Source organism: Pezoporus occidentalis, unplaced genomic scaffold, assembly GCF_034315485.1.
Source record: "Pezoporus occidentalis ecotype Australia unplaced genomic scaffold, CSIRO_AGI_Poc_V1 ctg187, whole genome shotgun sequence".
NCBI classification, from domain to species: domain Eukaryota; kingdom Metazoa; phylum Chordata; class Aves; order Psittaciformes; family Psittacidae; genus Pezoporus; species Pezoporus occidentalis.
In genome coordinates this window covers 1,542,870-1,558,061 of record NW_026913715.1, presented here as the reverse complement: position 1 = coordinate 1,558,061, position 15,192 = coordinate 1,542,870, and the positions used below count along the sequence as shown (strand labels likewise).

Genomic DNA, 15,192 nt, shown 5'->3' with positions numbered 1-15,192 from the left:
TGGTATTTCTCTGCAAGGCTTGACACTCAAGTCAAACAAAGTTACTCATCACAGCATGTGGAAGGGAGGAGTAAGAGACTTCTCAGAAACTGGGCAGCTGCCAGCTTGATAGAACTAAAACCTGATAGAACTAAAAACCGTATGGAAAGCTGAAGAAAGGATGAACTGCCAGTAAAGTTCACACTGAGCCACAGCTTCTCTTCAGATTTTGGTTTGCAGCTTTATAATTCAAAAGCACCCTTAACTTCCAGGTCAGTGTTCATAAAAACCAGATCGTGAACGGAAACACAGATTGATAAATCTGATAAATCATGACTGAAAACCTGCAGGAAATTCAGAGGCTGAGACAAGTTTCTCATTTTTATTTTCACAAATGAAGCATGGTCTGACAAACTCACCTTTCCAAATAATCCTTTTCCTGAGTCAGTTGAAGGCAATAATAATTAAAGGGGGCCTATAAGAAACCTGGAGAGGGGCTTTGGCCAAGGGCCTGTAGGGACAGGCCAAGGGGAATGGCTTTAACCTGCCAGAGGGGAGACTGAGATGAGCTCTTAGGCAGAAGCTCTTCCCTGTGAGGGTGCTGAGGCGCTGGCACAGGGTGCCCAGAGAAGCTGTGGCTGCCCCATCCCTGGCAGTGTTCAAGGCCAGGTTGGACACAGGGGCTTGGAGCAAGCTGCTCTAGTGGAAGGTGTTCCTGCCCATGGCAAGGGTTGGAGCCGGATGAGCTTTAAGGTCCCTTCAACCCAAACCAGTCTGGGATTCTACGAATACCTACAACCAAGATGTTGCAGCAGTGTTTTCCCATTACTTGCCAAGAGAATCTCCACAGAGTTTCAAGATCTGCTCCAGAAAGCCTGAACAGTCACCCAAATCTACTGAAACAACTACAGGTTAAAAGACACCAGCACAAGAAGAACAAAATCACAGCTCGTACAGAGTTGCAGGGGCAGTGCTTTGAAGTACAAGATATTAGTCAAACAACAACGATGTGAGGAAGCACAATGCAAGCACCACACTGGGCTCCTCCAAGGGTCAGGACCTACCTTGCCCACGACTGGGCCACTGGCCACATCCTCCAAGGCAAAGTGCACCCGGGCTCTTTCATATGCCATGTCCATGTCTGATTTTGCACCACTGGAGTTGTCTACAAGCAATACAAAAAGCTTTATGTAAGCACTTCTTTTATTACTGCTTCTCAGAAGGTACAGAAAGGTGAGCAACATGTTTGCTTTTTCATTTCTGAAGCTGAGGATATACTAGGAAGTGGGATCCTCATATTCTTTTTTATTTCCCAGCTTGTTTTGACCCAGAAGATCTGATGGGAGCTCTCAGTCTGCTCATCTGAGCTCATGAACACAATACATCCCTAAATTCCCTCTGTTCAGAGTGCATTCATTACTTTGGGGTAGACAAAACAGGGCCATTTGGATACAAAGATTACCAGAAAGAGGCAAATTCACCAAACAGAAATTCCTCATTGCTTTCAGGAAATGATTGTTATGAACCTTTCCTCCACCAAACCAAAGCACTTCTTTTTTAGCAAATATATAGCAAGAGCTTTCAGAGGGAGAATATTATCGTCAGCAACTTCTTAAAGCCTCTCCACGGACATCATTCCCTAAATGATGCCTAAAGTCATTTCAGCTCTTTTCTACAACTTGTCCACACTTTCATATGCTGAGAGATTACTGAGCAATTCCCTTCCAGGCCTCACTTATTTAATCCATGAATCTGTCACTAACAACTTCTATTCCCTATCTCCCAAGTTTAATACATCTTAATTATATTAGCTCTTTGGCTGTCCCATCCACCTTCTAGGAACCTATCTGAGAGAATCCATAACACAGATATATCTGGGAAATGCCTCCCATTTCATTACCTGGAAGAGGATGCCCATGATTCAGGCTGGTGATTCACAGAGGAGTTTAAGGATCATGCAGAGATTGCAGTTTCTTTTAATAAACCTATAATCCATCCCATCACATTTCTACACCAATAGATCTGAAATCTATACTCAGAAAAGTTTAAATCTTCGCCCTTTCATCTTTTTCCTTCTGTTCCTCCGTTGTTCTTATGCTTTTGCTTTCTTAAATACAAACTGCTGCTCAAAAATAGGATGAGCCCTTAGAGAACACAAGCGTCCTTCCTGACTGTTGAATTTGTTACCGAACAAACTCTGACAGGGCTAAAACTTTTAATTCTGAATTCCTCCCCCACCCCATCTAGGACATGAGCAAATCCTGCTGTCCCAGAGGTTCAGACCTACTTCAGACAGCTCTTTTCCACATTACTTACAAACATGGACAAACCTTTGCATGTAGAAAATCCACGTTTGCCACTGGGATCATAACATCATTTAAAGATCAGCCTCCAGACAAGAAGCCCAACAAGCTGACCCAACGACTGTCGGCAGCAAAACTTAACTTCCGACCCATAAGACCAAAAACCAAAACCACCACCAAAACCAGCCAATCCCAATCCACAAACCAACCCTGTTGATGCTGCTGAATTTTGTACACACTGCAACATTAAGGACCCTAAATTAGTTATTAAACAACAAAAAAGAGCTGGAATAGTAGAAATAGCAGCCTGGAACTCCATATGGGCTGATCTGACTGCCTGTCAATTCCACTGCCCCACAAATCACAGGGTCAGCAGAATTACTGAGCCCAAATACACCAAGTGCATTTGAAATCTAAACACACACTTTTCAGGCTAAACCTAAACAAGCTGATGATGGGTGGGCATGGAGGCACAAAAAGCATCCTCTGCACAGCTCTACGTAGTGAAAAATCAAGAGAGGAGAAAGGGGAGGCATTCTAAGAATGAAAGCTTATGTCTACCAGACATTCAAAGAGAAACCTTCATCTCATTCGTAGGTACAAGCTTCCCACAGAGTGATTAATTAAACCGTCTCGTTGCTCAAATGGGAGTTAGAAAGGACACAGCAGAACAAGCTTCAACTAGAGGCGTTGAGTCAAAAGAACAGAAGGCAGTGGGAAACTCAGGGCGGGGGGGATCCAATCCTGTTTGGTGACCACATGCTGCTGAGATCCCACACACTGCTGGTGGGGAAGTCACTGCAACAACACCGGCAGCCGACCCTGTCCCTGCAGTGTTTCAGCTGCCTCCCTCCTCCCAAGCACTCACTCACTGAGCTACCAGCTTCTGACATGGGATCCTACACTCCTGCATCTGTGCTGTAGGGTTAGGGCCTCGGTGTGGAAGAAGGAAAAGCATCATCTCTTGACTCCTGATAAAAAAATCCCGACAAACCAGTAAAAGGTAACTGCTATCTAACCTTAGACAAATTAAGTTCACTGAATCCCAGCACCATTAGGGTTGAAGGGACCTCTGGAGATCAGCCAGTCCAACCCCCTTGCCAAGGCAGGGCCACCCAGAGCAGGTTACCCAGGAACGTGGCCATGATGGGTTTGGGATGTCTCCAGAAAAGGACACTCCACAACCCCCTGGGCAGCCTGTGCCAGGGCTCTGCAACCCTCAGTGTAAAGAAGTTCTTCCTCATGTTGACATGAAACTCGTTGTGATTTAGTTTATGGCCACTGCTCCTTGTCCTGTCACTGGGCACTACTGAAAAGAGTCTGGCACCATCCTCCTAGAACTCACCTTTGATATACTGATCTGCATTGACTGGATCCCCTCTCAGGCTTGCCCTTCTCCAGACTAACCAGGTCCATCAGAGAGATGCTCCAGACCCCTGAGCATCCTTATGGCCTCTGCTGGACCTACTCCAGCAGGTCCTTGTCTGTCTTGTACTGAGAAGCCCAGCACTGGATACAGTTCTCCAGATGTGGCCTCACCAGGGTCAGTAGAGGGGGAGGAATCACCTCCCTCAACCTGCTGCCACACTGCTCCCCATGCACCCCAGGAACCTCTTGGCCCTCCTGGCTGCAAGGTCACACTGCCGGCTCATGGTCAACTTCTCATTCCCCAATACTCCCAGGTCCTTCTCAGTTGAACTTATGAACACTTACTTCCAGGAACAACAGAACTGGTGAAGTTCTCACATACAAAAGACCTTTTTGTTCTATTACTTTCATCTAATTTTTCTGTTCACCAGCTCAGATGCTCCACCTGACTTATTTACGTCTTTCTCCCATGAAGCTAAAGAGTGACTGTAACCTCAGAGCTGTGAAATCAGCTCTGATCACCGAGGCAAATCATGATTACCTATTAGATATGCTCCTTCTGTCAGTAAAACTTCATCTTCTCTCTCGGCTAAGCTCTGTGTACTCTGACATAACTCTTAACACATGTAAAAGGAGAGATGAAGGACAACTGGACGTATTCACTGCTAAGTATGCAGGATCCTTCCACGTAAAAGCTTCAAAGAACACACATGGACACTACCTTAAGTGTGACACTGCTGCTTGTAGGCAGACCTCACTGAACTGTGCCTGCATATGCCTGGGGGAAAGTGGCTCCATTCAGAGTCAACATTACTTAACTCGCCACTGATGGGAGTCTGCTGCTCCATTTTAGAATGCACAGTGCAAAACAACCCAACATGCATGAAAATAAAGCCAAGTCTCGCCTGGGTCAGTTCAGTATTTTCCCTTAACTGGTTTCTCTGTTTCAGAAATATGATCTCCTTATCCCTAGCCAAAATCCTGCTTCCCTGTCACACCCACCCCTGTGGACAGTAACATGAAATGATGCTAAAATGTAACTGGGGCCTTGTACATCTGCACAGCACAAACAGAAGAAGGAGAGAATAAGCTCTCCATTGCTAAAAATGAATAGATATCTTCCTGATATCTATTTAGATTAGATATCAGGAAGAAGCTCTTCCCTGTGAAGGTGCTGAGGCACTGGCACAGGGTGCCCAGAGAAGCTGTGGCTGCCCCATCCCCGGCAGTGTTCAAGGCCGGGTTGGACACACGGGCTCGAAGCAAGCTGCTCTAGCGGAAGGTGTCCCTGCCCGTGGCAGGGGTTGGAACTGGATGAGCTTTAGGGTCCCTTCCAACACAAACCAGTTGGTATGATACCCATTTTTCCCCTCCCTGCACACAACCAACTTAACTTGATAGCAGTCAGTGTTAGAAGCCTGACACTGGGAAAGCCCTTAGCACTGAGGGCTCCCTCAGCCCACCTTCCTCCTTGTCTCCTTACTCTCTAAGCCTCACCCACAGTATGTTCTGATCTCCTAAACCATTTAACAGTCAACATAAGCAATACTTGTTATCTTCTAATGTATCCAGAGGACCCTTACACCACTGATTAAATGACTTCTCTATTAACAGTATCTTCATAATGGCTACAGTATCTAAGCATGACCTTAACTACTTCAAGATGGCTGATTTGGTACTTGGCTAAGGAAAGACATACACCTTCCTCCTGTGATTCACCCAAGAAGTTGCAGTTTCTCCCCCCTGAACACGAAGCTAACCTAAACAGCTGGCTCAGAGAAGATGTCTAAGTGGAGATGACAGAAGTTCACCAAACTGAATACAGCAGCATCAAAACAGCTCATAAATGTCTCACCAAAGCATTCAGTGATAAGTCACCTTCATTACCCACTCAAAAAATGTTCCTCTACAAGCAACAAATCCATGTGATGTGCTCTGTGGGACCATCAGCCAAGCAAGAATCATGTGTCATCTTCTGCATGAAAGATGACAGCATATTATCATAACTCACTGTTTCAGTTATATCAATTATTAAAGCTCTTCATTTTTGCAGGTGTCTTGGAAGACAAATCATTGTATGCTCCCCACTGCTGGCAAAGACAGCAAGGGAATGCTCTCTTAGAAAATAATCCGTTTGTGACTTCAGAAAATACATTTCTGACACTTGATTTGGGAAGCAGCTCCACTGCAAGATGATTGTCCAACACAATGAGGAAGAGTAGCCCAGCGCTCCAGAGAGCACGTCTGCCCCACAGGATTAGGTACATAACCCATTGCCCACAGCTTTGCCAAGCACTACTTACTAGAAGCCTCTGGAGACCCTGCATAGGGCGGTGATGAAAGGCTTCTTCTGAAAATATGCTCAGAGTTTTCTGTACCAGAAATCTTCAGTGGATCTGAAATTCACAAACAGAAGTCACACAGATCTAAGCACAGGATAGTCCCTCAAGAAGCAAATTTTACTGACAAGCAAGAACCTCTCACTGCCCACTTTGAAAAGTCACTAAAGGCTGTGTTAAAGGCTTTGAAACACCAGTGTTAAACATTGTCTAAACCTGCTTCCTGCTTCCCATTTAATTAAAAACTTTCAGGCTCAGAGGCAAAATTCAACTCAATCTATATCTGTAGGTTTAGGTTTCATCCTGACACTTCAGCCTGGCAGCCTGCACATACCCAGCCATCCTGCCAGCATCTGAGTGCAGCATTTTCACAGCCTCTCCTACAAAGTCAGTGTTAGGAGCCACTTTTTTCCCCCTCCTCTCTCAATATCATGAACACAGCAATAATTTCCTATTAAAGCAAAGGACAATCCAAAGACTTCAAACCTGGCACTGCAATCCCTAACTAATCAAATAAAGATCAACAACACAATGATTAAAGAACATCACAAAGGACAGTTACTACACACTTCCAGAGACATTACCTATTTCCAGTGCTTCCCCAGCTTTTTCCAGCTTCTCTCCACGATCCTCCTCTGATACATTAGACACTTGTCTCTTCACTGCTTTGCTTGAGCCTCCTCCAGCTGTGACACTTGTCACAGAGATGAGGGGGATGGCTTGGCTCTGCTGCAAGACACAAAGTGCAAAGCAGACATAACCCACCCCCTCTTACATCTTAAACAGGACTGGAGCCTGTGCTGACCCCGGGGCCTTCACCCACTTGTGGTAGTCAAAGAAAGACTGTCAGGTATCTGCCAGCTCCCTCAGCACCCTGAGGTGCATCCCATTACAGCCCATGTACAGTCCAATTCATATAAGTATTCCCTGACCTGATACTCTTCTCCCAAGGCTACATCCTTCTTTGAACTGTTGTAGGTAGAAGTGACTCAGTCCCATTAATAAATGTCAGGACTGTTCAGTCACTGGCACAGGCTGCCCAGAAAAGCTGTGGCTGCCCCATCCCTGGCAGTGTTCCAGGCCAGGCTGGACAGGGCTTGGAGCAAGCTGCTCTAGTGGAAGGTGTCCCTGCCCGTGGCAGGGGTTGGAGCTGGATGAGCTCCCTTCCAACCCAAACCATTCTATAACCACTGACACATAGTCACATATGTGCACAGTGGGGCAGATACATCAGTGTGAACCAATGCACTTTCTTCAAACTTCTGAAATTTAAGCTTCCCTCCCATTCCCCAGACATCAGCATGGGCAAGGTTTTACGGGCTGTCTGTAACAAGGACCTTCTAGAGTATTCAATTAATACGTAACATTTGCTTTATGAGCTTCTGAAAGAAGGAAAACCTCCCCATGCCAAGACACAGGCAGGGAGAGCAGATAAAGTATACCCCAAACTCACACAGTTGAAGAGCTCTGTAGTCAGACCAAGGTAGTTGTGCAGTGCCAGGAATGTCACTCTCTGCAGCCTCACCATGATGATCTAGAAATGGAAATCAAGAAGCGACAGAATGGATTTAGTGTTCTCCCACACTTGCTCTAGCATTTAAACAGTTATGCACCAGAGTACTTGAAGGGACTTCTTAAGATACAGACTGTACCCTAAGCTGAAACTCCTTTTTAGCAGTTGATAAACTGAGGCAAAGACAAAGTCATTTACCAAAAACTTCACAATCATCTGCTGGTACAAAAATCTAAACTCTTACTGCCAAACACCAAATTATGCTTTTTGTTTTCTGTAAACACCAATAACAAATGTGCCCTGAAATAAAAGCATTTCCTTCCATTTTTTCCCCTCATTATTCCAGCTGTCTCCATACAGAGCCTGTTCTCCTGCTCTACAAGCACTACACTCACATAAGCCACCACTGCCACCTGACCGTCCCCAGCCCTTAAGCCATCCCCTCTTGTATCTGCTCACACGGAGCAAATTAAATTGGCATAATGATCTGTTCTCCTCTGCCATCAGTATTAGGAGGTTCATGTGTCACTCAAAGCATCCAGGCACAAGGACAAAAGACATAGAAGTGCGAGTAAAACAAAAGGACAGTCCCGAATGACTACTGCCCTGTGGGACAACACTGCAAACCCTCCAGACTGAGATCCTGAGTACACACGTCCCTGTGCAGGCTTCCACATGCAGGATCATAGAACAGTTTGTGTTGGAAAAGACCCTAAAGCTCATCCAGCTCAAACCCCTGCCACGGGCAGGGACACCTTCCACTAGAGCAGCTTGCTCCAAGCCCCTGTGTCCAACCTGGCCTTGAACACTGCCAGGGATGGGGCAGCCACAGCTTCTCTGGGCACCCTGTGCCAGCGCCTCAGCACCCTCACAGGGAAGAGCTTCTGCCTAAGAGCTCATCTCAGGCTCCCCTCTTTACCTAGTATCTAATCTAAATCTCCCTCTCTTGTAATCAAGACACAGACTTGCAGGGCTCACCTGAGAACTGCCTAAGCAAAGCAAGGGATGGTGAACTTAAAACCAACACAAAGCACAGTTCTTTCCTCAGGTGCTGACAATTCCTTCTCAGATGGACATTCACATCAGTCTGAATTCTGTGAATTTCACAAAGCATCAACCCCCAACAAACATCTTCTAACAGTACATTGGTCCTTTCTCAAAGCATGGAACAGTCTCTTCCACACTCTAAGCCATTCTGAAGCATAACCATGAGGCAGAGCCCATGCAGGCAGGTTCTACTCCATCTGGACCAACGAGCTTACAGGCAGGTCAGGCTGATTTGAGAGGCTATCACATGCAGAAACCAATTCAATATGTGTGTATATGTGTAACACCCACACATCTGCATGATTTCTTCCTGGACATGATTAACACTGAGATCATGAAGTCTAGGGCTCTAAGAGCAAGAGGAGCAGCAGAACTAGTCCGAACCTTGACAAGAAGCTGTATGGAACAGTTCCATACCTGCACAAGCATGATGAGCTTGCTGAACTTCAACATGCCTTCCTTGTAACTTTGAAACTAGGGTGATTTCTGCCTCCTCCACGCCAGCTCTGCCTCACCCAGAGCTTACCTGTACCACTCGAACCAGAGTTTCGGGGTATTTCTGGAAGACATCTTGAAAGGCACTTGCTGGAAGCCGCAGGATGGTGGATGGGGTGGCTGCTCGGGCTGAGACTGTTTTGTAGGGAGCAGGGTGACCCTAAGGGAAAGTTTCAGGGATGCAAAGTTAATCCACCAATTATCAGACCCAGTCCTTCCCAATCACTGCCCATGTTTCTCCTCTGATGTCATATATGCCTGACAGACATCCTCTGATCACAAAAAAGCCTCAAGCTTGTGCTCCATGACCTGCAGGTGGTGTAATAAGGGCAGCGTGGTCAGGAGAAGTCATAGCAGCAGCTTCACTGGCTTTGAACAGAGACAGGGGAATAAGAGCTACAAAGAGGTGTATTTATATCAGGTTCAGGGGAACAAGTCCATCAGCTCTGACACAGTTTTACTACAGACACAGCCAGGTTTGGAGTATTTCAACTTCAGCTATTCTAGACTGCAGAGAAAAGAAGTTTTCTTGGTTTTATTATCTGAACTGATGACCAAGCTGTTTGCTGCAGTAACAGTGACAGACTCACCCATCAGCAAAAATACAACAAAGTTGTATTATTATCACATACAGAATGGAATGAGACAAACAGCAGACAGACTTCCTGTGTTCTAAGATAAATATATATGTTTGTATCTTCATGTATATATGTATATCTATCCACACGAAATATTCCAAATGACAAAGACAAACAGCCCTTGATGTGAGATAAAATGAGTCCAGACCATCCTGAGTTGCTTCAAGAACAGATGGAGAAATAACAAAGCAGTGACAGCTAAAACTATAAGTGGGTACAACAGAGATCTTTTTACCCTAGAAGGCAAAAATGTGGTTTAGGATTTTCCCTCTTGAATCAGAACAGAATTTAACAAAAACCTATCACCAAACACTTGGCTAAAGAACAGCACCCCTGCTAGCCCACTAGTAAATGCTGAAAAGAGTACTTAAGTCATGAATTCATTTAGTAATATATAAAATATGGATTTATCCAATACTTCTAAGATAAAACCTCATGAAGTTCAACAAGGCTAAATGCAAGGTCCTGCACCTGGCTTGGTGCAACCCTCAGCACAGACACAGGCTGAGAGATGAAGGAATGGAGCACCTGAGAAGAATTCTGTGCTATTGAAGGATGAGACGCTCCTCATGAACCAGTTCAGTGTGCACATGAGCCCAGAACCCCGCCATGTGCTGGGCTGCACCCCAGGGAGTGAGCAGCAGCTCAGGGAAGGGATTCTCCCCCTCTGCTGTGTTCTGGGGAGACCCCCGCTGCAGTCCTGATCCAGCTCTGGGGCAGCAGCACAAGAGGGACGTGGAGCTGTTGGAGTGAGTGCAGAGGAGGCCATGGAGATGCTGCGAGGGCTGGAGCAGCTCTGCTCTGGAGCCAGGCTGAGAGAGCTGGGCTGGGGCAGCCTGGAGAAGAGAAGGCTCCTGAAGGGGAGACCTGAGAGCAGCTCCAGTGCCTAAAGGGGCTGCAGGAAAGCTGGAGAGGGGCTTGGGACAAGGGACTGTAGGGACAGGCCAAGGGGAATGGCTTTAACCTGCCAGAGGGGAGACTGAGATGAGCTCTTAGGCAGTTCTACCATCTACAACAACTGACTGTCAAGGTTTTCAGAATGGCCAGGGCACTCCATCTAGCAAAGAGGAGCATTTATCAGCCAAGTCTCAGCTCCACTGTTTGCCCAGGAGCTGTGAGACACCAAATATCCCTGAGAAAATATTTATATTGGGGAACTCAGCTGGTGGTTTGGAATAGCTGCTGCTTGGTCCCAGGGACTCCCTCAGATGTGAACGTGCAGGGTTTAACTGTACTACCAGTTTTGGTTATTATCTGTAAGACAGTATCAGTATCAAATTTATAGAGGGGAGACTGAGATGAGCTCTTAGGCAGAAGCTCTTCCCTGTGAGGGTGCTGAGGCGCTGGCACAGGGTGCCCAGAGAAGCTGTGGCTGCCCCATCCCTGGCAGTGTTCAAGGCCAGGCTGGACACAGGGGCTTGGAGCAAGCTGCTCTAGTGGAAGGTGTCCCTGCCCGTGGCAGGAGGTTGGAACTGGATGAGCTTTAAGGTCCCTTCCAACACAAACCAGGCTGGGATCATATGAAAAGGAGCCCTTCTGTGCTACTGACTAGGAGCTAGGGAAGAAATGGAGTTTCTACTTCAACAGTCACCCTCCTTCAGGATCTTCTAAAGGTTCCTGAGCAGCAGAAGGCAAACTCTAAACATACAGATGTTACACACTGATTACACACACACTAATCTGCAAGTCTTCCAGAGCATCAGCCAACTGACTACCATCACTGCAAAAGAATTCCTGCCCAGAGAGCACAGCAAAACCAAACAGCATATGTTCCATACAGCTACCACCACTGTGGAGGCTGAAGCTCCAGCTCTGACTGCTGCTCTGGAAGTCAGAATGAGGCAGATTCTAAAATTAAATGAGATTAATTGGAACCAATTTGTTAATTACCCAACCTCAGCTGCCCTGCCTATGAAACACAGGCTGATATTAATAGCTTTGATTTCCATGCTCCTGAGGGATTTGAAACTTTCAACATCTCTGACCTCCAGTGCAGAGCTTCCAGGCACCTTTAGAATCCTGAGCTCCTTTTAACTAAGTAAAGAAATTAATAAGTGATATTTCTGGGCCTTTGCTGAACCCAAAAACAAATGCAACATTCCCTTGTACAGCCCAGTTTAAAGCCTGGCTTTAGACAAAGAAGTCATTTAGAATTCTCCTGTACTCAAATATAAATAAAAATGTATGGATACATCACTGTACTTGCCATTAACTCAATTTCTTACCAATCTCTGCACTGAATACATTACATTTTTACTATGTTTAAATTCAACTGTTCTACAATCACACACTGAGTTCACAAGGAACAGGTAAGTTGTAATAATCAGTAGTGAACTGTTTTTTTTTTCAACAGAGAACTTTATGTTTTCAACACAGGTAACTATTCTATCTTGTTCTAAGAGCTGCAGAGTAATTAAGTATGGTAGGTGAGAAATGTCACAGCTAGAGGAGTAGCTGAATCCAGATGACAGCTAATCACAGACTCATAGAATGGTCTGGTTTGTGTTGGAAGGGACCTTAAAGCTCACCCAGCTGCAACCCCTGCCATGGGCAGGGACACCTTCCACTAGAGCAGCTTGCTCCAAGCCCCTGTGTCCAACCTGGCCTCGAACACTGCCAGGGATGGGGCAGCCACAGCTTCTCTGGGCACCCTGTGCCAGCGCCTCAGCATCCTCACAGGGAAGAGCTTCTGCCTAAGAGTTCCTCTCAGTCTCCCCTCTGGCAGGTTAAAGCCATTCCCCTTGGCCTGTCCCTACAGGCCCTTGGCCAAAGCCCCTCTCCAGCTTTCCTGCAGCCCCTTTAGGCACTGGAGCTGCTCTCAGGTCTCCCCTTCAGGAGCCTTCTCTTCTCCAGGCTGCCCAGCCCAGCTCTCTCAGCCTGGCTCCAGAGCAGAGCTGCTCCAGCCCTCGCAGCATCTCCATGGCCTCCTCTGACCTCGCTCCAACAGCTCAAAGTCCTTCTCATGGCCAAGTCCAAATGAATTTGGGTAAGAAATCTGCTACGAGAGACACAGAAAACCTGCTGTATTCTCCATGTCCCCTTGCCTTGATTTCATCTTCCTCTGCTCCAATCTGCCACCCTCCACACTACACCACACAGCTTTAACAAAGGGTTCTTGCAGCAACCAGTCACTTCTTTATAACTTCATCTATCATGTCCACTGCATTTAAACACAATTGAGCCTCCAGTGGCTTTTCAGCTTCTTTTCATTCTCAGACTTTCTTTTTTCCCCTCCTAAGTCACTGTCAACTGATACATATTCCTCCCCGTCCCTTCTTTTTCATTCCAACTGTGCCACCTGCTCAGTTTTCCAAATACCATCTCCATATGGAGGACAAAAGAAGAGTAAACCCCAAAGCTCCAGCAATCAACAGCAAGCACTGTGTGTGCTCCTCCTCCGAGTTTTATGCAAGCAGCATTTAGCTGGTCAGAATAAGTGAGATGTGCAGAACACGTCTCATGTCACATCCACTATCTTTGTAGTTAGTGGATCTAAGGGGACTTTTCAATTTAAACAACAGGAAAACTCAATTAGAAAAGTGCCTCTTGTGTGACTTTCTTCTAGATCCAACAAGAGGTCACCACTTCTTGCAGCAACCTCCAATTTTCCTGCACATCTCTCAAACCAGTGGGGTATCAGTGGTACAGCAAATATTATTAAGTCAGCCAAAGGACTCACAAATTCAGCTCAGACAACTGAAATCCTCTCTGATACATTTGTTTCTTCATGTCAGATCCATATTTGGTGGTACAGTGGAACTTCATTAAGGTTCTGGTGTCTGCAGGTAGTTATGAGACTCACTAATCTGAATGCCACTGCCACGTCTCCTCTGTTCTGATCAATGCTACTTTCTCTCTCCTTGCCCATTTTCATACAACTTCCTATGCCTAAAGTCAGCAAAGAGCATAAGGAAGAGGAAAAACAGAAATAAAACAACCAGTTCAAAAAGCTGGAAAACCAGACAGAGAGTTGTAAAAATAAATGAGAACAAGTTATATTAGCAAGAGGAACAGCAAAGGGTTTGTTCTGTACCCATCTGCATGCTGGTAACTCTTGGCAACGCTTTCAATCATTTTGATTTTCTCATTTACCAGTGTTGTAACTAATGAGAGGAAAAAATGATAGAACGAGAATTACAAAAGCAAAACCAACATTAAGAAACCAACCACAACACATAATGAATGGCAATCACGCTCTGAAAAACCAAACCCACACCCCCCTGTTCTACCAGAAGGATTCCTTCTTGTTTATTCCAAGAGAATATAGGCAAAGAACACGACTGGGATTGATGCTCCTATATGATGGTCCTGCTCTTTGGAATACTGGCATTAAGAAAATTTACTGACAGAAGTAAAGGGCAAAGATACCTCTGAATCTGCTATTAATATGGATTTGACAGCAAGAACCAGACTGGCACAGCCCAAATTATTCACACTGCTTTCTACAGAAGAAAGTGTGACCAAGCTTTAAATTTGTTTCTCTTTCCATAGGTTTCATGGAAATTATAGATACATTGAGATACACCTGCATCTAATAGTGGCAAAGAACACTCCACAGAACCACTAAAACTACTTACACAGAGAATAACAGCACCTTGTAATGAAAGGAGACAGCCAAGCACAAGAGAAACATGGTACAAGGTCAAACATGAACAACTTATTGATTACGTTATCCTCGCCCTCTCAACTATCACTATCTCCCAAGGAAGCACTTTCAGTGCTTGTGTATTATCAAAGATGATGAATTCCCCACCTTCTATTCAGGTATTACTAAATAGATGCACTGTGACAATTCCAGCATTGGAATTCCAACTGCAACAAAATCCACAGCACTAAACACATACACATGTGCAATAAACACAACCCACCAGCCTCGAGCTTGTTGCCTGTCAAAGAGCACAACCTTCAGAGGGGCACCAGCAGCATGCACATGGGAGGCAGAAACTGAACCCATCAACTGGTGTCACAGTGTAATTACAGCAATAACAACTGCCAGATTTATTCTCATTAGACTAAATAAATTCAATAAGTAACAAATCAGACAGTGTAAAAGCCTGGACTTGTGGCTCTGACCTGCTCCTCCTCCGACTGCTCTGTGACCTTGAGCAAATCAAACTATACCCCAGTTTTCCAGCCACAGAATAGTAATTCCAATCCTACTGCTTATCAGAAATAGCCAGTGTTACACTGGCAGGCTACACATCCCACAACCAGCTTACACAGAGCTAAGCTTACAACTGGGGAGGACTGGGAGAAGGAGAAGAACTGGTCAAAGGAATATTTTCCATCCTGATCCTTTCCTGGTAATATTCAGAGTCAACTCCCACCAAAGAGCTCTGTGACAAAGCAGCACTGCTTGGTCATGAACTTACCGTGATTACATCGAGAATGCTGAGAAGGCTGTGGACACTGTCTCCTGCCAGCACCTCCTTCACAACCACTTCTGTTCCATCCTGCAAGTGCAGCACAGAAGATCAGTGCAGGCTCAGAGCTGCACACCTGGCAGACAG

At 45.7% G+C, this 15,192-nt stretch overlaps 2 protein-coding genes across 2 annotated transcripts in view; both read right to left on the bottom strand.

Moving 5' to 3' along the window:
- Window positions 1–15,192, bottom strand: part of RPL12 (ribosomal protein L12) — a 137,238-nt gene that overhangs the window by 79,336 nt on the left and 42,710 nt on the right. The window lies entirely within an intron of this gene.
- Window positions 1–15,192, bottom strand: part of PNPLA7 (patatin like phospholipase domain containing 7) — a 124,760-nt gene that overhangs the window by 98,952 nt on the left and 10,616 nt on the right. The window contains exons 9-14 of the mRNA XM_062616027.1: window positions 15,055–15,135; window positions 9,076–9,204; window positions 7,443–7,523; window positions 6,574–6,718; window positions 5,954–6,046; window positions 1,044–1,144 (exon numbers count right to left, since the gene is read on the bottom strand). Coding sequence (XP_062472011.1) covers window positions 1,044–1,144; window positions 5,954–6,046; window positions 6,574–6,718; window positions 7,443–7,523; window positions 9,076–9,204; window positions 15,055–15,135 — 630 coding nt within the window. The remainder of the gene's footprint in view (window positions 1–1,043; window positions 1,145–5,953; window positions 6,047–6,573; window positions 6,719–7,442; window positions 7,524–9,075; window positions 9,205–15,054; window positions 15,136–15,192) is intronic.